At 47.3% G+C, this 21,565-nt stretch overlaps 2 protein-coding genes across 2 annotated transcripts; one reads left to right on the top strand and one right to left on the bottom strand.

Moving 5' to 3' along the window:
• Nucleotides 1-719: 719 nt before the first annotated feature.
• On the top strand, nt 720-1,385 carry C8R40DRAFT_1169857 (uncharacterized protein; the record flags this gene model as incomplete). Its single annotated transcript, XM_046231446.1, has 2 exons — nt 720-821; nt 906-1,385. The coding sequence occupies 2 exons, from the start codon at nt 720-722 to the stop codon at nt 1,383-1,385; spliced, it is 582 nt and encodes a 193-aa protein (XP_046087282.1).
• An 18,671-nt stretch (nt 1,386-20,056) lies between these two features.
• C8R40DRAFT_1169852 (uncharacterized protein) lies at nt 20,057-21,225 on the bottom strand (the record flags this gene model as incomplete). Its single annotated transcript, XM_046231445.1, has 3 exons — nt 20,057-20,427; nt 20,527-20,899; nt 20,962-21,225. 3 exons carry the CDS (start codon nt 21,223-21,225, stop codon nt 20,057-20,059), a joined length of 1,008 nt encoding a protein of 335 aa, XP_046087281.1.
• Between the last annotated feature and the right edge of the window lie 340 nt (nt 21,226-21,565).

Genomic DNA, 21,565 nt, shown 5'->3' with positions numbered 1-21,565 from the left:
TATTTTCCGTGTTGTTTTGTTTCGTTCTTTGAAAAAAGATCGAGATCGTCGATTGTGGTGGATTGTTGAGAAGACAGATTGTGAGGACGTGATCATGCCTGGGCTTGTTAGGGCTTGTTATAATCATCTCTGCAAATGCGATGAAAATACATTAATACGAGGTAATGGAGAACGGGGCTTATGATCCTTGAACAAGTTCTACTTGAAAGGACCTCAGTAGTGTGTGCTACACACTGATTACTTTGTTAGTTCTGTTCTGACTCGCATCTATTTCCACAAAGCCTCACGATGAACACGATTTTTTGTCTCAGATGGATCCGGATAAGATGGTTAATGTTTGTGATAGGATCCCGTAGGATCACCGACTCGAGAGAGTGTTTGTAATGGTAAGTGTTGTGTGATTCCAGGTGAGATTTGATGTGATGCCCCCCTTTGATGCACCTGCTGCAAAAATCTCGCATTCCGTGCTTATTTAAACCCCCGAACCCATCTATCCTCTTTTATCTCTTTTCTGCCCTTCCTTCCCGCCCTTCGTCGTTTCTCATTCTCATTCCCTCCTTAATTTCTTTTCGCTGGTCGAAAAGAAAGAAAGAGATTCCGAGTCAGCTGTCCTGGTTCGTGTTTCCATTCATGTTGTTTCCTCCTCTCATTTGTCACTACTAGAGCTCTGTCAACGCGTCAACGCTTCCCCAAAAACCTGACTTTACGCGCTTTTAGTTATGCGTCTGAACTATAGCAATAACTCCCTCATATTCGGTGTTCTCGCCGCTGCTGCTACCGCCGTCGTGTATGGAGCACCTCTCAATAACGCTGGTACTAGTGTGAGTTGGTTTGCTTCGCAATACCAATAGGCTTATAGTTGACCAAGAAAATCTACTTGTTATCTCTCTGTGTGTATCTTTTAGGTCATCAACATCTCTAACAGCTCATTCACCACCAATTCCTCTACATCTGCTGAAGAAACGTTACATGCTCGGGGCGTTCTTCACGGCCGAACAACAGGTAGAAGAAAGATTCAGATGAAATTCAAGAGCCCCAATGCAGCCCTACTTGGTTCTCACCCACCCACGCCCCCTCGGGTGAAGGAGATCCTCAAAGATGTAGTCACCGACTGGCTGCAATACGAAAAACAGCCTTCCGACATCGAGCTTGATTTTCTCAACGAGTTCAAAGGAAACATGGGGGAGAAATACACAGTGATGATGGGGAGCGAGGTGTGGAGGGAGAAGTGTAGGTCACCTTGGTCTTGTGAGGTGCAGTTGGTGGATTACGAGGATGAGTATGATGGGGCGCCACCAGTGGGGTGGCAGTGGGATATTGTAAATGACGAGGAGGTGTTGCATGTGATGAGTGATAGTCGGCTTTTACCACCTTATACACATTAGAGGTCTTGATAATTAGGGTCCACTACATAGGTTGTGAGGTTGATCGGGAAAGGATAGATTTCACTGAGACTTGGGACATGGGGGCCCTGTGTCCCAGTCAATACTTTGCGCTAGTACAGTCATCTATGGCTCCTTTATACTGTAAGACCTGGGTCAGAATAGGTCTTAAGGTAGGGTTTGGTATATGAAGGTTTATGTTGTAGCGTGCTAGGAGCAGGCTGGAGCTCGAGGGAGCTATGGGAACCGCGACCGAGGACAGGGATGATCTAGTAGTGGCTGGGGCAAAGAGATGGTGACCCTTGAGGGGGTTCCTAGGAGGTCCAGGGAGGTCCCTAAGGCGTAGGGAGGTTAGGTAAAAGTATGGAACCTTGTAATATCGCATAGTGTCACGAAGCGGCAGAGGCGGAGTGACTAGCGGAGCAGGAAGCGGGGTGACTAAGCCAGGCAGTGAGGCGGAGCGACTAAGCAGGTCAGTGAGGCGGAGCGACTAAGCGGAGCGGAGGCGAACTGGTCCCAGATAATGACAGAGATATATTGAGTATCGTAGTCATAGGTAATAATAAGTAAGCACATACCTGGTCCCAGATAATGACAGAGAGGTCAAGATAAGGGACCAGGCTGTGGAGGGTTGGCTATATATACATAATCTAGTCTGCGAGAAACAACGATGTAATACTGTACAGTTCAGGGGCAAGGAAGGAGGCGGAAGCCGATAGAAAGAGAAGATGGGTCAGGTGGATCAGTAATAGATAGATCAGTAATCGATGGAGATTGACAGCGATGGGATGATGTATTGTACAAGTAAAGGCGTCGAGACGGTGAGAAAGGGAAAATGATAGGGGCTGCGTACTTTATGACACGTAGTAGGAGTTGTACTCGCTAGAACATCAATATAGGGTTCGAATAGGCCGTAGATGGAAATGGGTCTCGAGGTGGTAAGCTCCCGAGAAGGTATACGCCCTGGAAGGTAGGTTCCCGGGGACTGGGCGCGAGGATGGACATCCTCGAGTGTTGGAGGTGGTAACGGAGAAGCAATACGTGGTTTGACGTGAGGGGGTAGCTTCGACGTTACTTAGATTGAGGTCCCGAAGTTTACGAAGTAGCTAGGGAGCTCTGGGAGGTCAGGGGAAGGGTAGCTCACCAAAGCGTTTAGGCGTTGGGGAGCTTTAGTAATGTTTGAGGGAGCTCGGAGACTCACTCGGATGGCTTAGACTTGAAGTAAAAATGTATATTCGATCGTATAGACGATCAGAGAGACAGTAGATGAGAGTAAAGAGAAACAGAGGTAGAGAAACAGAGAGTAAAGAGAAATCCGTATGGTTAGCAGGTACAAAGGGACAGGGACTGGACCCATGCAAAAGGGTGTGTGTTCAAAATATACCAAGCTGGGGTTTCTGGACGTTGCGGCGCTACTTAAGTAGGTACGGGAAGTGAACAAGAGAACATCTGGAACATGAGGCAGCTAATCTAGGGAGGAAGGTAGTAATCGAGATTTAGTACCTAAAGGGGTTGGCTATTAGGAGGGTGTTGTATGTATGTCAGGGGAATGGTGACAGTTGGGGGAGGTGCGTGGTGGTGTTTGGGGATCGGGGAGGTGTATGGTGGTACTTGGGAGGTGTATGGTGGTACTTGGGAGGTGTATGGTGGTACTTGGGAGGTGTATGGTGGTACTTTGGAGGTGTAGGGGTCAATAGGAGGTGATGGCTGGTATTGGGGCAGGTCTGGTTGTAGCCAGGGCATGACATATACACTCAAATTTTCTTATGCTTTGGAATGACTTATATCACAACTAGAAAGAAATCAGACTACATAGGCACAATAAACTAACTTAATAGATGAACATTCCCCACTTATATGATTTCAGAAAGTGGACTTTTGTGTTGCCAGAACATTATCAGTCCAAAAAATCGTTATCAAGAGAAATTGAGTCCTTTAGACACCCATTACATCACAGTGTGATTTCTTTATTTGTTTTATCAGTCCATTTAGTTATGTGTCAGCAGTCTGACTTACTATTGATTTGATGAGTGTGATGTGACTTCCTTGACCTTCTTGTTCACCTCTGTTCTATTCCTCATACATTGCAGCCTCTATTTGTTATTTCAAACTGTATAATACTTGTATAATTAGTTTATGTTATATTTCTTACAATCTTTGCTGAAAGATTGTCAAAATACTTCAAATTATATATCTGTCAAGTCCATGCCCCGGTGCCCCACTCCGCTGCTCAGTATTCTGAGATGAAGTGTTTATTGTTCTTTCTCACTCTACACATACCCTTTCATTCTAGTCTCTCCTTATTGTCTTTTACTCTACCCTGCAGGTACTACACGTATAGCTCCTAGTAGTTAGTCTGGCGCTCCGCACCAATGCGCTGATCTGTAGATATAAATACTGTCTGTATGATATTGTAGTTCCTCGGTTTAATTATCAACTTAGATTCTCCTCTCCAACTCAGTCTTCAGGCTCATTGCCTTGAAGTACTCTCTACTCTAACCTTTGGTTCACTCCTCATTGTCAGTGTTACCGCTGCTCCGACTTGGCTGCTCCTGGCTCCTCTCTTCTATACTCTCGATCTCTGGGGACTAGCGGCGTAACGGTGGTGTTGTTAATAACTTCACTACTGTCCCATTTGACCTTCCGCCCTTAGACACCTTGTGGCCTCCGGCACGGTTACACGGTGTACATGATCTTAACACTTGCCAGAAGGGAACCAAACAGCGATGTTTGCCATATCGGTAATGGGTTTAGAAGATAATGAACCATCGAAGAGACGAAGATTAACAGGAGAGATTTTGGTCGTAGGAACAGAATTTTGAGAAATATAATGAGTATCAATGAAAGAGTCAGTGGAACCAGAATCAACAAGAGTAGGAAATTTGAGAAGAGCAGAGATAGGTTCAGCCGGCACGTGTCAAGTCCATGCCTCGGGCCTCCATTCCGCTGCTCAGTAATCCGAAGATCCACCGTTTATTGTAATCTCACTCTTATTGTTCTTTCTCGCTACACATACCTTTTTGTTCTAGTCCCTCCTTATTGTCTTTTACTTTACCCTGCAGGTACTACTCGTATAGCTCCTAGTAGTTAGTCTGGCGTTCCGCACCAATGCGCCGTTCCGTAGATATAAATACTGCCTGTACGCTACTGTAGTTCCTCAGTTTAATTATCGACTTAGATTTCCTCCTTAACTCTGTGCTCCTCTAAGTCTTCAGGCTCATCGCCTTGAAGTACTCTCTACTATAACCTTAGGACTTAGACGTCCTTTGGTTTGCTCCTCGTTGACATGCCTAAATTTTGGCTAGACGTCTATGCTGTGAATTGTGACATTTTTGCATATAGATTTGTATCGAGAGGACTGTAATTGAGACCCAGATTGACAGTCAAAGTCAATACTGAATCAGTCTAATAAGTTGAAGGGACCATATACCCATACTACCACAAGTTGATTAGTTTACCCATCCCCGATACTACCTTTGGATAGCAGTCTACCTGTTTGTCAAGCAGGATTATACCAGACTTGGACTACATCCGAAGGATAACCATTCACATATGACATACCAAGGGTATTCTTATTGGACCTTACACTGGCAGGAGTTTGGAAGAACTTACTCAAGTGACCATGAGCCGAGGATTGACTCAAAATGACTTTCTAGAACTCAGGAATTATCAAATACTCTTTCTAGAACGAGATCATGCATTAATCTAAAAGACTGCAATTTAGTTTAATAGACTAATCAGGTTGCATGGTTGAGGAAAATGACTAGAAGAACGATCGAAGTACTGCGAGGCTCCGAAGACATATCAAATGAATGTCAAGGAGTCCTGATGTAGAAAATATTGAAGAACGCAATTAAATGAATACTATGTGTAACTCCCTTGATAGAGTATAGGCACAATGGGTGTCTATTGAAAGAGAGAAGCAATTAGTTTAATCCAGATGAATCAGATTGATAGGATTAGAATCGAGGAGAGCTGATTTGCCTCCAGACGATAATGAGCTTGCCTCGTTTTTGTGTGAAAGAGAAAGGAAGGAATCTAATGGGCACTCCAACCAACTAATCTAATACACAATATGCGAGTTCACTGCTATCAAATTTATTTAATAGCAAGGAGTAGCATTGGCAAAGGTTCCGCAAAGCTTTGAGAGCTAAGTACGAAGCTTTGATCAATCAATTTGAATCGTTCTAAGGATTCGATATATTCCTTTGATCAAGGTAGATTCAGCACTATTTGTGCTTTGGTTTGTATTGATTTGGGTATATCAAGAATTGGGGGTTCGAATCAAAGTAAATTAAAACCGAAACACACAGACCCCTACGGAGGGCTAGAACTATGTGCTGGCACAACCACACAGCGTGATTTGCCCTTAAGACCAACGACTGATCTTAAGTTCAAAGAATATCCAACAACTGGATATACTTCTCGCAGTCACAAGGAGCAGAACACAATGTTCCTATACTCACAAGTGCCGGGCCCGAATGGCTGCTAGCGAAGAGGTTTCAGTCTGGCAGGAGTGTGTCTTTCCTTTTTATGGATTAGCACTGCAACGTCGTCCCAAAATCACTTGTATTCCAGATACATCGGATCGCTATTTATACATACAGAATATAGAGTCACACAGTACAATTAATTTAATACAATAAATGTTCGGAACCGCCAGGAAACTTCTACACTCGGTCAGATACCATTTAATTTGAATCTTCATGTCCTTATTTGGCCCATATTGGTTCCAAGATTCTAGTATACCTCCAAACATAGGTAGGTACTTCGATATTCATTTAATTTAATTGTTTTTGGAGGATGACTTGAATGGTGTTCAACTGTCATTGCTGTTCAACACTTACTTTGATCGTTTGTCACCTCGTCCGGAGGCAAATCAGCTCTCCTCGATTCTAATCCTATCAATCTGATTCATCTGGATTAAACTAATTGCTTCTCTCTTTCAATAGACACCCATTGTGCCTATACTCTATCAAGGGAGTTACGCATAGTATTCATTTAATTGTATTCTTCAATATTTTCTACATCAGGACTCTTTGACATTCATTTGATATGCCTTCGGAGCCTCGCAGTCTTTCGATCGTTCTTCTAGTCATTTCCCTCAACCATGCAACCTGATTGGTCTATTAGACTAAATCGCAGTCTTTTAGATTAATGCATGATCTCGTTCTAGAAGGAGTATTTGATAATTCCTGAGTTCTAGAAAGTCATTTCGAGTCAATCCTCGGTTCATGGTCACTTGAGTAAGTTCTTCCAAACTCCTGCCAGTGTACGGTCCAATAAGAATACCCTTGGTATGTCATACGTGAATGGTCATCCTTCGGATGTAGTCCGAGTCTGGTATAATCCTGCTTGACGAACAGGTAGACTGCTATCCGTAGGTAGTATCGGGGATGGGTAAACTGACCAACTTGTGGTAGTATGGGTATATGGTCCCTTCAACTTATTAGACTGATTCAGTATCGACTTTGACTGTCAATCTGGGTCTCAATTACAGTCCTCTTGATACAAATCTATACGTGAAAATGTCACAATTCACAGCATAGACGTCTAGCCAAAATTTAGGCGTGTCAACGAGGTGACAAATGATCGAAGTAAGTGTTGAACAGCAGTGACAGCTGAACACCATTCGAGTCATTCTCCAAAACAATTAAATTAAATAAACATCAAAGTACCTACCTATGTTTGGAGGTATACTCGAATCTTAGAACCATTATGGACCAAATAAGGACATGTGGATTCAAATTAAATGGTATCTGACCGATTGTAGAAGTTTCCTTGCGGTTCCGAACATTTATTGTATTAAATTAATTGTGCTATGCGACTCTATATTCTGTATGTATAAATAGCGATCCGATGTATCTGGAATACAAGTGATTTTGGGACGACGTTGCAGTGCTAATCCGTAAAAAGGAAAGACACACTCCTGCCAGACTGAAACCTCTTCGCTAGCAGCCATTCGGGCCCGGCACTTGTGAGTATAGGAACATTGTGTTCTGCTCCTTGTGACTGCGAGAAGTATATCCAGTTGTTGGATATTCTTTGAACTTAAGATCAGTCGTTGGTCTTAAGGGCAAATCACGCTGTGTGGTTGTGCCAGCACATAGTTCTAGCCCTCCGTAGGGGTCTGTGTGTTTCGGTTTTAATTTACTTTGATTCGAACCCCCAATTCTTGATATACCCAAATCAATACAAACCAAAGCACAAATAGTGCTGAATCTACCTTGATCAAAGGAATATATCGAATCCTTAGAACGATTCAAATTGATTGATCAAAGCTTCGTACTTAGCTCTCAAAGCTTTGCGGAACCTTTGCCAATGCTACTCCTTGCTATTAAATAAATTTGATAGCAGTGAACTCGCATATTGTGTATTAGATTGGTTGGTTGGAGTGCCCATTAGATTCCTTCCTTTCTCTTTCACACAAAAACGAGGCAAGCTCGTTATCGTCTGGAGGCAAATCAGCTCTCCTCGATTCTAATCCTATCAATCTGATTCATCTGGATTAAACTAATTGCTTCTCTCTTTCAATAGACACCCATTGTGCCTATACTCTATCAAGGGAGTTACACATAGTATTCATTTAATTGCGTTCTTCAATATTTTCTACGTCAGGACTCTTTGACATTCATTTGATATGTCTTCGGAGCCTCGCAGTCTTTCGATCGTTCTTCTAGTCATTTTCCTCAACCATGCAACTTGATTGGTCTATTAGACTAAATCGCAGTCTTTTAGATTAATGCATGATCTCGTTCTAGAAGGAGTATTTGATAATTCCTGAGTTCTAGAAAGTCATTTTGAGTCAATCCTCGGCTCATGGTCACTTGAGTAAGTTCTTCCAAACTCCTGCCAGTGTAAGGTCCAAAAAGAATACCCTTGGTATGTCATATGTGAATGGTCATCCTTCGGATGTAGTCTGAGTCTGGTATAATCCCGCTTGACAAACAGGTAGACTGCTATCCGAAGGTAGTATCGGGGATGGGTAAACTAACCAACTTGTGGTAGTATGGGTATATGGTCCCTTCAACTTATTAGACTGATTCAGTATTGACTTTGACTGTCAATCTGGGTCTCAATTACAGTCCTCTTGATACAAATCTATACGTGAAAATGTCACAATTCACAGCATAGACGTCTAGCCAAAATTTAGGTGTGTCAACGGGACGACAAAAAACTATACGAGGGATGCTACAACGATTCCTTCTTGACGACACCCTGACCCACCGCCGACTCAGTAACTTCCCTCGCCACAGTAACCTTACCAGCATGAGCCTCCTCCGTCTCATACAACTCGTCATCATCACCAGTTAGATCGATGAATAGACTGGCGACGGATCCAAAAAGGGGGGGCAGATCTGGTGAACGAGGAGGAGGAGAAGGGGAGGTCAGCGACTCCTGCTCTGGCAGGAACAGAGGGACCGGCGGATGGGAACCAGCAGAGGGAGAGGACACCTGGACAATCAGCGCTTCAAGGGACTGCTCGACATTTACCTCGCCTGACGACTCGGGAACTGGCCCCATTGACGACATGGGGACTGGAGGATTGGGACCAGACAACGGGGTATCGGTGATATGATGGATGTATTGTAACATCAACTGCTCCCAGTAAGCAGTCAGCTGGTCAATACTGGGAAGAGCAGGAATGATGTCATCCCACCTCCCAGCGCCGTCACTATGAGGAAGAGCCGTGGACAGCGCTAACATTCGTCGGTGAAGAGGGGGTTCCAAAGAGCTATCGGGAGGAGGAGCGAAACCCGCGTGTTGAGCAGCCATCAAGAAGGGACCGTCGTTGTCAAATCGGGAGTGCTCCAGGACCATACAATAAAGGCCCTCATCTTCATCGACAACGTTGTTGAAAAACCACTGGATACTGCTTAAGGACCGCATATACATGTCACTGTGGACACCTCAAGCCGCCTGCATGTAATCCAGCGCCAACTGGAAGTTGTGAACGGCAACATCAAGATCGTCAGAATCGAGACCGCGACAAAGGAAGGCAACCACGGCTTCAATAATCGCCCCAAGATAATGGTAGTGGTGATGAAGAACCGTGGCAGGATCGGAGCGGTACAGACGATGAGCGAAGGTGGCGACACGACGGAGGTCTTCACGAGCCTTATTAAGATCCCCTTCAAGTTGCGAGAGAGGGGGCAAAATGACCTCGTAGTAACCCTCATCAGGGTACTCCTTGATCATTTGGTCGACAAATGCTGCACGACCGCGGGCACGGTGGACCTCCTCTTGCAACTCCTCCACTAGACGACGTTGATGTGTCGCCAAAGCATTAGACTCGTCAACAATACCCTGTTGGTACAGCAGGCTGGTCGTCAAATGCGAGTTCCTGCGAGTAGAGGTGGATTGTTAAGATCATGTACACCGTGTAACCGTGCCAAAGCCACAAGGTGTCTAAGTGCGGAAGACGAGTGGGACAGTAGTGAAGTTATTAACAACACCGCCGTTACGCCGTTAGTCCCCGGAGATCGAGAGTAGAGAAGGGAGGAACTGAGAAGCAGCCAAGTCGGAGCGGCGGTATCGCCGGTGACGAGGAGCGGGCCAAAGAACTTATAAGTCCAAAGGCTGTAGAGAGAGTACTTCAAGGCGTTGAGCCTGAAGACTTAGAGAGGAGCTAAGTTGAGAAGGGAGATCTAAGTTGATCTAAGTTGATAATTAAACTGAGGAACTACAGTAGCGTACAAGCAGTATTTATATCTACGGAGCGGCGCAGCGGGGCGGAGCGCCAGACTAACTACTAGGAGTTATACGTGTAGTCCTGCAGGGTAAAGTAAAAGACAATAAAGAGGGACTAGAGTGAAAGGGTATGTGTAGCGAGAAAGAACAATAAGGAAGAGATTACAATAAAGGTGGATCTTCGGAATGCCGAGCGGCGGAATGGAGGCCCGAGGCATGGGCTTGACAGTATCCCCCTCTTAGGCTTGAGCCCTCGAAAGCCATTAATACCGGGAGTTGATTGGTCAACAAGGAAAAATTTTAAAGGCCGTCAGCATCGGGAATTTGGCCCGTCAGTCAGCATGAAAATTTTCAAAAGCCGTTGGTACCGGGGATTATCGTTAGTCATCCAAGAAAATTTTCGGTACACCGTAAACCGAGTACAACTCGAAGAAAATTTCTTGCTGGTCCGTGCGTAGTTTTGACCCTATAAAAAAGGGCCAGGTTTTGCCGCTATGGCCAAGTTCCCAAAACTCCAAGTCTACACATGTCCTCTAGTCGCACCACCACCAGAACCACCACTGCCGTCGGCTCGATTTCGGTCACCGGCGCCCATCCAACTTCGCCCCCGGCCCCAACTCGCCCTTCAACGCCGGATCCTTCTGACGAGGAACGGGAGCTCGAGCTCCAATTGCAACTCACCAGGGAGAAGAACCGGAAGAGGAAGGAGGAAAAAAGGAAGGCGGAGGAAGAAGCTAGACAGAAAGCAGAGGAGGAGAGGCAGAGGCAAGAGGTCGCCGAGCGGGCCGCCAATGCCAGAAGATTGGAGGAAGAGGCAGCGGAGAAGAGAAGGAGGATTGCGGCAGCCGCGGCAGCGCGAAACCGCCGGGGCCCTTCCCCAGGGGAAGCATCTACTTCCGCTCGTCGAGTGGAAGTAGAAGTTTCTCGGGTGGTTAGGAAAGCCAAGGGCAAACAGAGGATGGAGGTGAGTGATTTCTGCCATATCCTCACCGACTTACTAACTCTAAGTTTTTTAGGCTAGCGGCGGAGATCCGGACGATGGCGGAGATGATGACGATGAAGACGACGATGAGCGAGTTCCCTGCGAACGATGCAGGAACAAGAAGATCCCTTGCCAGATGCAGGCTGGCAAGAGGAGTTCAATTATTTGTAAACCCTGTCACGACGCTAAGGTCAGATGCTCGTACTCCGGGCGGCCTTCAACGGTGAAGCGAGAGGGGGGAGGACAACCGATCGGCGAGCGCCTGGCGATCTTGGAGAGCCAGATGGCTCAGCTGCTGGCAGACAACCGGCAGCTTCGAGAGGGCCAGTTGAAGGACAACACCTACAACCGCCATATCAACCGCAAGTTGGACTGGTTGATGACGGACGCCGCGAGAAGGAGGAAAACGCCACCGGAGATGCCGGAACCAGGACCTTTGCGGCTGCCGAAGAAGAGGAGAAGGGTCGTGGATAGTGAGGAGGAAGAAGAGGATAGGAGGATGGGAGAAGAAGAGGATGGAGAAGGAGAGGAGGAGGTAGAGGAAGAGGGAGAACCGGCGCCGAAGAAGGCCCGGTCGGAGAAAGGGAAGGAGAGAGCGGAGTAGAGTAACATCGGACATCGAACATCGGCCTTCGGCCATCTTCTTGTACTCTTCTTGTTGCCCTGCCTTCGTTATATAATTTTGTTTTTTGGACTTTGTATATATAAAAAAAAATGTTAACTCGATTTTGAAGTCGGAAAGCGAATGGGCCGCGAAGCGGCGTAAGAAGTAATTAGTACGAAGTGTAATTAGTCTAAGTGTGAAAGAAATATAAGTGAAATAGTAGATAGAAGGAGAATGTAAGCAATTAAGAGAAAGAGATAAACACTCAATTTGCTATCATCGTGTTTATCCTCTAAACGCACAAAGTAAACTTCGGCGGAGCGCGGTGACACGCCTAAATTTTGGCTAGACGTCTATGCTGTGAATTGTGACATTTTCACGTATAGATTTGTATCAAGAGGACTGTAATTGAGACCCAGATTGACAGTCAAAGTCAATACTGAATCAGTCTAATAAGTTGAAGGGACCATATACCCATACTACCACAAGTTGGTTAGTTTACCCATCCCCGATACTACCTTCGGATAGCAGTCTACCTGTTTGTCAAGCAGGATTATACCAGACTCGGACTACATCTGAAGGATGACCATTCACGTATGACATACCAAGGGTATTCTTATTGGACCTTACACTGGCAGGAGTTTGGAAGAACTTACTCAAGTGACCATGAACCGAGGATTGACTCGAAATGACTTTCTAGAACTCAGGAATTATCAAATACTCCTTCTAGAACAAGATCATGCATTAATCTAAAGGACTGCGATTTAGTCTAATAGACCAATCAAGTTGCAGGGTTGAGTAAAATGACTAGAAGAACGATCGAAAGACTGCGAGGCTCCGAAGACATATCAAATGAATGTCAAAGAGTCCTGACGTAGAAAACATTGAAGAATGCAATTAAATGAATACTATGCGTAACTCCCTTGATAGAGTATAGGCACAATGGGTGTCTGTTGAAAGAGAGAAGCAATTAGTTTAATCCAGATGAATCAGATTGATAGGATTAGAATCGAGGAGAGTTGATTTGCCTCCGGACGAGATGACAAACGATCGAAGTAAGTGTTGAACAGCAATGACAGTTGAACACCATTCGAGTCATTCTCTAAAAACAATTAAATTAAATGAATATTGAAGTACCTACCCATGTTTGGAGGTATACTAGAATCTTGGAACCAATATGGACTAAATAAGGACATGTAGATTCAAATTAAATGGTATCTGACTGAGTGTAGAAGTTTCCTTGCGGTTCCGAACGTTTATTGTTTTAAATTAATTGTACTATGCGACTCTATATTCTGTATGTATAAATAGCGATCCGATGTATCTGGAATACAAGTGATTTTGGGACGACGTTGCAGTGCTAATCCGTAAAAAGGAAAGACACACTCCCGCCAGACTGAAACCTCTTCGCTAGCAGCCATTCGGGCCCGGCACTTGTGAGTATAGGAACGTCGTGTTCTGCTCCTTGTGACTGCGAGAAGTCTATCCAGTTGTTGGGTATTCTTCGAACTTAGGATCAGTCGTTGGTCTTAAGGGCAAATCACGCTGTGTGGTTGTGCCAGCACATAGTTCTAGCCCTCCGAGGGGTCTGTGTGTTTCGGTTTTAATTTACTTTGATTCAAACCCCCAATTCTTGATATACCCAAATCAATACAAACCAAAGCACAAATCGTGCTGAATCTACCTTGATCAAAGGCATATATCGAATCCTTAGAACGATTCAAATTGATTAATCAAAGCTTCGTACTTAGCTCTCAAAGCTTTGCGGAACCTTTGCCAACGCTACCCCTTGCTATTAAATAAATTTGATAGCAGTGAACTCGCATATTGTGTATTAGATTGGTTGGTTGGAGTGCCCATTAGATTCCTTCCTTTCTCTTTCACACAAAAACGAGGCAAGCTCGTTAGCGGCGGAAAACGGGGAAAGGAATAAAAAATGATTTTTTTTTTGATCAAGGTCCAGGTTTGTGAGGGTATCGGGCGTGGAACGCCGGTACAAGTTCGTCAGCATGTAATTCATCAGCAGCAACCCAAGAGAACTCATCATCAGTACCTTCGTAACCGGCCCACCGAATGTAATAACGTAGAGGACAACATTTATACCTTCTGTCCAGCTTGGAGTCGAGGATTTCGGCAACGTTGTACTCCTCTTCACCATCAACTTCAATTGGAGGTGGAGGAGATTGAGTACGATTCGGGAACGGGTTCGGCGTAACCGGCTCCAGCTGTGAGACGTGGAAAACCGGGTGAATGCGGCGAAGATAATCTGGAAGCTTGAGCTCGTAGGACAGAGTACCAGGTCGACTGATGACCTTGAAAGGACCAAGATATTTTTCTGAGAATTTCTCAGTAGGACGAGTAGAACGAATGTGCTTAGCAAGAACGAATACTTCGGAGCTGATCGGGAACTCCGGGTGCGAGATTCTTTTCCTGTCAGCTTGTTCCTTGTAACGAGACTGAGCTAAAAGGATTTCCTCTCGAAGGAAGACGTGGAGTTCATCGAGATTGACGACGAAGTCTCTGGCTAGATCAGACTTCATGTCGACCTCGGGCCAAACGGTGATATTTGGGTGGTATCCTTTGTTAGCGAAGAATGGAGTGATACCAGTGGAAGCATTGGGAGCGTTGTTATAGGCGAACTCGGCGATCGGGAGTAAAGGCGACCAGTCATCCTGTTGGTAGGAGCAATAGATCCTGATGTACTGCTCGAGAGTCTGATTGACACGCTCGGTCTGCCCATCGGCTTCCGGATGATATCCAGAGGTATAGTGAAGTTCCATAGAGAGCGCTTTACCGAGAGCCCGGAAGAACGCCGAAACAAATTCGGAACCACGATCAGAAGTAACATGATTAGGAACACCATGCTTAGAGAAAACGTGAATAACAAAAAGCTCAGCTAGATGTTCGGACGTAATGGTGTCGTGAGTTGGAATAAATATAGCCTGTTTGGAAGATCGATCCACGACGACGAGGATAGCTGTATAGCCATTCGACATTGGCAGTTGCTCAATGAAGTCCATAGAGATGGAGTCCCAGGGTCGGACCGGAACCGGCAAAGGTTTCAACAAGCCGTAAGGCCGATGACGGCGGGGCTTGTTGCGACCACAAGTAGTGCAGGATGTAACGTAGTCACGAACAAAGTCTCTGACCTTGGGCCAGGTGTATTGACGACGTACAGCTTCTAGAGTGCGGTTCTGGCCGAAATGGCCGGAGAGTGGATGATCATGGAAATAACGAAGGACTTGAAGGCGAAGGTCGCCGTGATTCGGAACATAAATACGGTCATCAAGGCGTAGTAGCTTGTCGCTACCTAAGCTCCAACGTTCATTGGAAGGATCTTTAGCAAGTTCCAGACCAGCAACGGAGCTCGGGTCGGCGGGAAGGGCGAGGATGATGGCTTGGTGTAGGGCTTCGATATCCATGATAATCGAGGCTCGTAAAACCGGGCCTTCCAAGAAGGTAGCTCGAAGAGACGCAGTGAGTTGTTCGTTAGTAAATATAGGACGGAAGTTATGAGGGTTCACTTGGGCGTAGCCGATATCCCCCTCTTTAGGGTAGACGTCCCAGCGTCTAGTTATCGAGTCGGGTTTCTCGCCGAGTTTCCCCGGCCGGAAGCGAATGACCATATTAAATTGGTGTAAAAATTCTGACCATCGGACCTGTCGGCGTGTAAGAACCTTGGTAGTAGAGAAATACTCAAGATTCTTGTGATCAGTGACGACGTCCACCGGATCACCCGAGCCTTCCAGATAGTGACGCCAAGCTTTAAAGGCCTCGAAGATGGCCAGTAGCTCTTTGTCGTGGGTATCGTAGTTGAGTTCCGCCGCATGAAGCGTTCTGGAAAGGAAGGCTAGAGGATGAATTTCACCGTCAGCATATTGGATGGAAAGAATAGCCGCAATGGCGTAATCGGAAGCGTCGATTTCCACGATAAGTGGGCGATTCAGCTCCCAATGGGCCAGTATCGGCGCAGAAGTGAAAGCAGTCTTGAGATTTTCGAAGGCCTCTTGACAGCTGCTGTCCCAGATCCAGGGAGCGCCTTTTCGGGTAAGCCGAGTCATCGGCACAACGATATCGCTATAATTATAAATAAAATGACGATAGAAATTTGCGAAACCCAAGAAGGACTGAATGTCCTTAACCTTCCTCGGGACCGGCCACTCTAGAACTGTTTGAACTTTCTCCTTGGACATAGTCAATCCGTCGGGAGAAAGAATATAACCCAAATACTCAACAGTATCCATATTGAATTCGCACTTGTCGGGGTTGGCGTAAAGCCGATGTTTCCGTAACCGCCGAAGAACTTCCTTAACGTGTTCTCGGTGTTCTTCTGGCGTATCAGAGTAGATTAGAATATCGTCAAGATAGACGATGACACAAACATCGAGCATGTCAGAGAAGATGTCATTAACAAACCGCTGGAAGGCCGCAGGGGCGTTCGTAAGGCCGAACGGCATGACCTTCCATTCGTAAGAGCCGTAGCGGGTCCGAAAGGTGGTCTTCCATTCGTCACCTTCAGCGATTCTGACTAGATGATAAGCGTGAGCGAGATCCAATTTGGTGTATATTTTAGCTCTTTTCGGAGCGTCGAGGAGATCTGATATGAGTGGGAGTGGGTAACGATCCTTTTTGGTGATGCGATTGAGTCCACGGAAATCGACGCAAAGGCGAAGTTTGCCGTCTTTCTTCGGGACAAAAAGGACCGGAGCGCCGTGAGGAGAGGATGATGGGGTAATGGCACCAGTAGCCAGCTGTTTGTCAATAAAGTCTTTAAGGGCGACTAGCTCCTTTTCAGACAAAGGATAAATACGGCCGAGAGGCGGCGAAGCGCCTTCTTCCAAGTCAATCTTCAGGTCGTAAGGTCTGTGTTCAGGGAGTGAATCTGCAGCAATCTTGTCGAAGACATCTGCAAACTCGGCGTACTCTTCTGGGATAGAAGGATGGAGTGGAGGGACAGTAGGAGTGGTGGAAGAGCGGTCGGCGGCGCGGGCCGCGACCTCTGAGTGGATAGCACGAAGTAGAATAGGTTCCATACCAGCGTCCTTGCAAGCCCTGTTAAAGACTGCAGCACTAACGAGTGCAATGTCGACCTCAGGGTTTTCCAGTTGAGCAGCGAATTGAGAGACCGTAGGGTAAGAATAGATGGGTTCAAAGGGGAATTTGGACGAAAGGGGCTTGGCCCGTGAAGTCCGAGAGCGGCAGCGAGAGCGAGAGCGAGGTGAGTCCCCAGGAGGGGTCTCCTGAATTGTCGGTGAAACCGACGGCGAACGTTCCGGTAGCGGAACAGCGACCTTTGCATCAACGGGGTTGATGGCAGAAGGCACAGACGTCTGTGGAGAATCAAAGTGTGAAGTGTTACGGAACGTAATGTTTCGAGATGCCCAGTCAATCAACGGATTGTAGCGGGATAAGAAACTGTAACCTAGTACTGCTTTACAAGATGAATCTAAATGTGTAACATAAAAGGGTAAGAGAAGCAGCTCGCCGGAAGGGAACCGTACGGCGATATTCGCCATGTCGGTAATGGGTTTAGAAGATAATGAACCATCAAAAAGACGAAGATTAACAGGAGAGATTTTGGTCGTAGGGATAGAATTTTGTGAAACATAACGAGTATCGATGAAAGAGTCAGTAGAACCAGAATCAACAAGAGTAGGAAATTTAAGAAGAGCAGAGATAGGTTCGGCCGGCGCGGCCGAATCGGATAACGAGAATTCAGTAGTTAATGAAATTACAAGAGAACGTTCAATGGAGGAAAGAGCGGACGCGTTGAGATATAACTCCCCAGGTGAGGTACGAACCTGATCAACGCAGCTCCCGTTTCGTACCGGGGAACAAGAGCTGCGGATTAGTTTTCCGAATCCTCTTCAACAACCTCAATGGTTGCTTCGGGGGTTTCTTCAACCTCGGCAGCGCGGCCCTTCGATTCTCGGGCCTTTCGCTTGTTGCAGTCAGCAATCTGATGCTTACCACCGCAGAAGAGACAAAGGTTGTTCTTCATCCTTCTTTCCCGTTCGGAGGGAAGTACTTTACCATCTGCTCCTAGATGGTTGAACGCGGAGCGCTGACCGCCGGATTGGCCGGAATTCGAAGAGTTCTGGGGCTTACCATTGTTGTTAGGCTTACCACCAGAGAAGGGTTTAGGTTTCGGCGTGAGCGGCACCGAAGAGCCCAAAGGCTGAGAATTGTTTTGCTGGTTAGTAGAACCAGTCTTGAAGTCCGAGGAACCCTTCTTCGGGTTCCGAGCAATAAAAGGCTTACCAGCCTCACGCTTCTTGGTTTCTTCGCGCTTCCAGTAACGGTTGTCAATGCGAAGAACTTCCAGACGATAAGCGGCGAGCGTCGCCGGTTCGGGCAACCGTGCCATTTCGTCCTTGATACGTTCAGCCAAGCCTCGTCCATAAGCCCATTTCAGGGCGGCAGAATCCCAGTTGGTACTAGCAGCCAGGGTGTTGAACCGGATGTTGTATTTCCGGATGTTCTCGGTTTCCTTCATCTTAAGGTTACCAAGGGCGTCCTCGGCCTCGCCTTGGGCATCGTAAACGCCGAAATTGTCCTGTAGCTCCTTTACAAGGGCCGTGAAGGACGACGTCCAGGCCGGCAGCGAGTCAAGGTCCGGATCGAGGATATCAGGGACAAACCATTCTTTGGCTGACCCACTGAGATAAGAGAGAGTGTAGTTCACCTTCCGTTGGTCGGTGAAGTACTTGGGATGGTCATTAAAGACCAGGGCGAGATTGACGAAGAATGTTTTAAGTTTTCGGGGGTCCGAACCGTCGAATACCTTGGGCTCCTTGACCTTGCTCTTGGATTCAGAGCTGTCAGAGGGACGGCCGAGTGCGGCGAGAACGGTACCGAGGGTTTCCATAGAAACCTTAAAGCCCGAGAGGAGATCCAACATAGCACGTTGCTCGTTGGGGATGTCAGGAGAGTTGGAGGAACGAGGTCCACCAGGTCCACCAGGTCCGCCGGGACCGCCGGGACCGCCAGGTCCACTGGGGTCACCAGGCTCACCACGCGGTAAACCGCCGGAATCGTCATCCAGGTCGTCATGATTGTTGTCGGCGCCCGGGTCACCGGGGTCGACAGGAGGTTCTTGATCATCGTGATCACCGGTATCCAAATTGAAGTGAGGAGGTGGGTCACGAGGAGATTCAGAAGCAGCACGACGTTGGGGTTGTTTTCCCGTACGGCGAGCGATAGCTTGGAGGATTGGAGAGTCAATTCGAGTAGTAGAGCGGCCCCGAGCCGGAGCGACCACGGGGGGTTGTCCACGGCGAGGGGTCAGGACTTGGACAGGTTGTCCGTCACCAGTGTACAAGGTGCTGTATTCGAATTGTTGTTCTTCTTCCATGGCTTCAGGAAGAGTCGACGTAGTAGGAACTGTGGCTGGACCGAAACCGCGATTACGGCGACGTGGTTGACCGATGGCAGAGATAGAGTCGGAGAAAGGGGCGAAAGATTGGGCTGTGGTGAAGAAAGTATTTTCTTCGGAATTAGCTCTGGATTGAGCTCGAGTTTTCGGAGGCATAAAAAATGATATGTCAGTACGACGTTACGGATTGAGTTTAATTATACTGTTAAGATCATGTACACCGTGTAACCGTGCCAAAGCCACAAGGTGTCTAAGTGCGGAAGACGAGTGGGACAGTAGTGAAGTTATTAACAACACCGCCGTTACGCCGTTAGTCCCCGGAGATCGAGAGTAGAGAAGGGAGGAACTGAGAAGCAGCCAAGTCGGAGCGGCGGTATCGCCGGTGACGAGGAGCGGGCCAAAGAACTTATAAGTCCAAAGGCTGTAGAGAGAGTACTTCAAGGCGTTGAGCCTGAAGACTTAGAGAGGAGCTAAGTTGAGAAGGGAGATCTAAGTTGATCTAAGTTGATAATTAAACTGAGGAACTACAGTAGCGTACAAGCAGTATTTATATCTACGGAGCGGCGCAGTGGGGCGGAGCGCCAGACTAACTACTAGGAGTTATACGTGTAGTCCTGCAGGGTAAAGTAAAAGACAATAAAGAGGGACTAGAGTGAAAGGGTATGTGTAGCGAGAAAGAACAATAAGGAAGAGATTACAATAAAGGTGGATCTTCGGAATGCCGAGCGGCGGAATGGAGGCCCGAGGCATGGGCTTGACATGGATAACTTTTCCACAGTGATTTTCCACTCGCGAGTGGCGTCTTGGAGGTCCTCCTGCACCTTCTGAAAATGTTCTAAGAGACTCTGGAATAAAAGGTCAAATAAAGAAAGGAAAATTAGAGAAAAAGGAGGACTCACTCGACCCGGAGCCCCCGGCAGGGCTTCATCTAGAGCACGAAATTGCTCCAACACATGGCGGTACTCCACTTTGTGTTCACAGACCTCGCGATTCGAAGACCGTAACTGCTCCACTTCCCGTTGTCAAGATTCGAGAGCATGCGAAGTATTCCGAAGAGCAGAGGTAAGGGAGGAGTTCTCCCATTGCGAGTCAGCAAGCTGAGACTCCAGTGAACGAACCCGAGCAGCGAGGCGCTGGTTTTCAGCACGATAGGGATGCACAGTGTAAGTGCAAGGTACCAAAGTGGGACGGGGAGTGGGAGGCATGTTGGATGAAAGAAGGTCCTGTCCTGCTCCTTTTATAGGTGTTCGGACAGGGGGAGAGGAAACGGCTTGTTGAACCAAACTGGACTGAGCTTCTGCCACAGCTGCCAACCGAGCCAGATCACTGGGACCCTGCATCGGCAGGTCCCTGTGAGGTACCTCCATTTGGGAAGGGGAGGCGCGAGGGGCAGCTGGAACAGAAGGGGAGGCGACGACCGACCGACCAGGGGGAACCACCAATCAGATGCAAAGAGGAGAGTCCGGAGTCACCACTGCCACAGAGGACTTACGATGAGGGCGCTTTTTGGAAGCCTCCAAATGAACCTTCTTGGTAGAAGGCAGTGGAGAATGGACACGCTTTCGTTTGGCTGCAACAGAGGCCTCGTCCTGTTGCAGTGCGAGGAACCTCTGGAGCTCCTGTTGATCAGCGGCGACCTCGTCCTGCTCATCAAGCATGTTCAACTCTAAAAGAGTCGAAGTAGATGAAGTGCGATCATGGAGGGCCGCGTTGTACCGATGCCAAACGTCCAAAGGAATACCCCAAGTAACATGCTGTGCAGGAGTCCCTTGGAGTTCCAGAAACCTGTGACTATATGCCAGGTCCTGATTACACCGACGAGCGAAGTAGCGGTACCGAAGAATCTTGCCGAGACTACAAGTCTTCTTCAAGGATGTGCAACGGGGAGAATTCGCTGGGACCTGGCATTTACTCGGAGTTTTCAGACAATTGGTCCACGAGAAGCTACTGCCGCCAGGAGTGACCATAAGAGATCGTCCTCACAATAGGCAGACAGCGACTTCCCAGTGATGAAGACAGTCTCGAAAAGCTGCAACTGAGGGCGAGACAGAGCTTTGATAGTAAAGGCGAGCTGATCCTGCTCGACCTCCCCATCTGACTGAGGAGCAGGAGAAACTACCTCCCCCAAGGAAGTGACAGCGGGCAGGAGGGGAGAAGACAAACAAGAGGTGGAGCGACGATCAAAAAACATCACAGTACGGAGTTTGACTCGTGAACTGAGGTGGTAGACGATGGAAGAAGCAGGTGTCTGACAGACTTCAACAAGAAAATTTTTGGGTACCACATGAATGTCAGGTGACTTCCCAGAAAACGCGCCTACCCATCGCGAGGGCGTGAAGGGGTTACAAGGGGGGTAATGTCATGCCCTGCCTACAACCAGACCAGCCCCAGTACCCACCACACGTTGTCATACACTCCATCCACCTCCTGCACCTCCCTCCTGCACCTCCCCTACACCTCCCCAAGTACCACCATATACCTACCCAAATGTCCTTCACCGACACGCTGCCATGCCCTGACCGCCACCAGAC

Source organism: Lentinula edodes (genome assembly GCF_021015755.1).
Source record: "Lentinula edodes strain Le(Bin) 0899 ss11 chromosome Unknown C8R40scaffold_14, whole genome shotgun sequence".
In the NCBI taxonomy this organism is placed as follows: Eukaryota; Fungi; Basidiomycota; class Agaricomycetes; order Agaricales; family Omphalotaceae; genus Lentinula; species Lentinula edodes.
The sequence above is the reverse complement of the archived record's forward strand: the minus strand, read 5'-3'. Positions and strand labels throughout refer to the sequence as shown.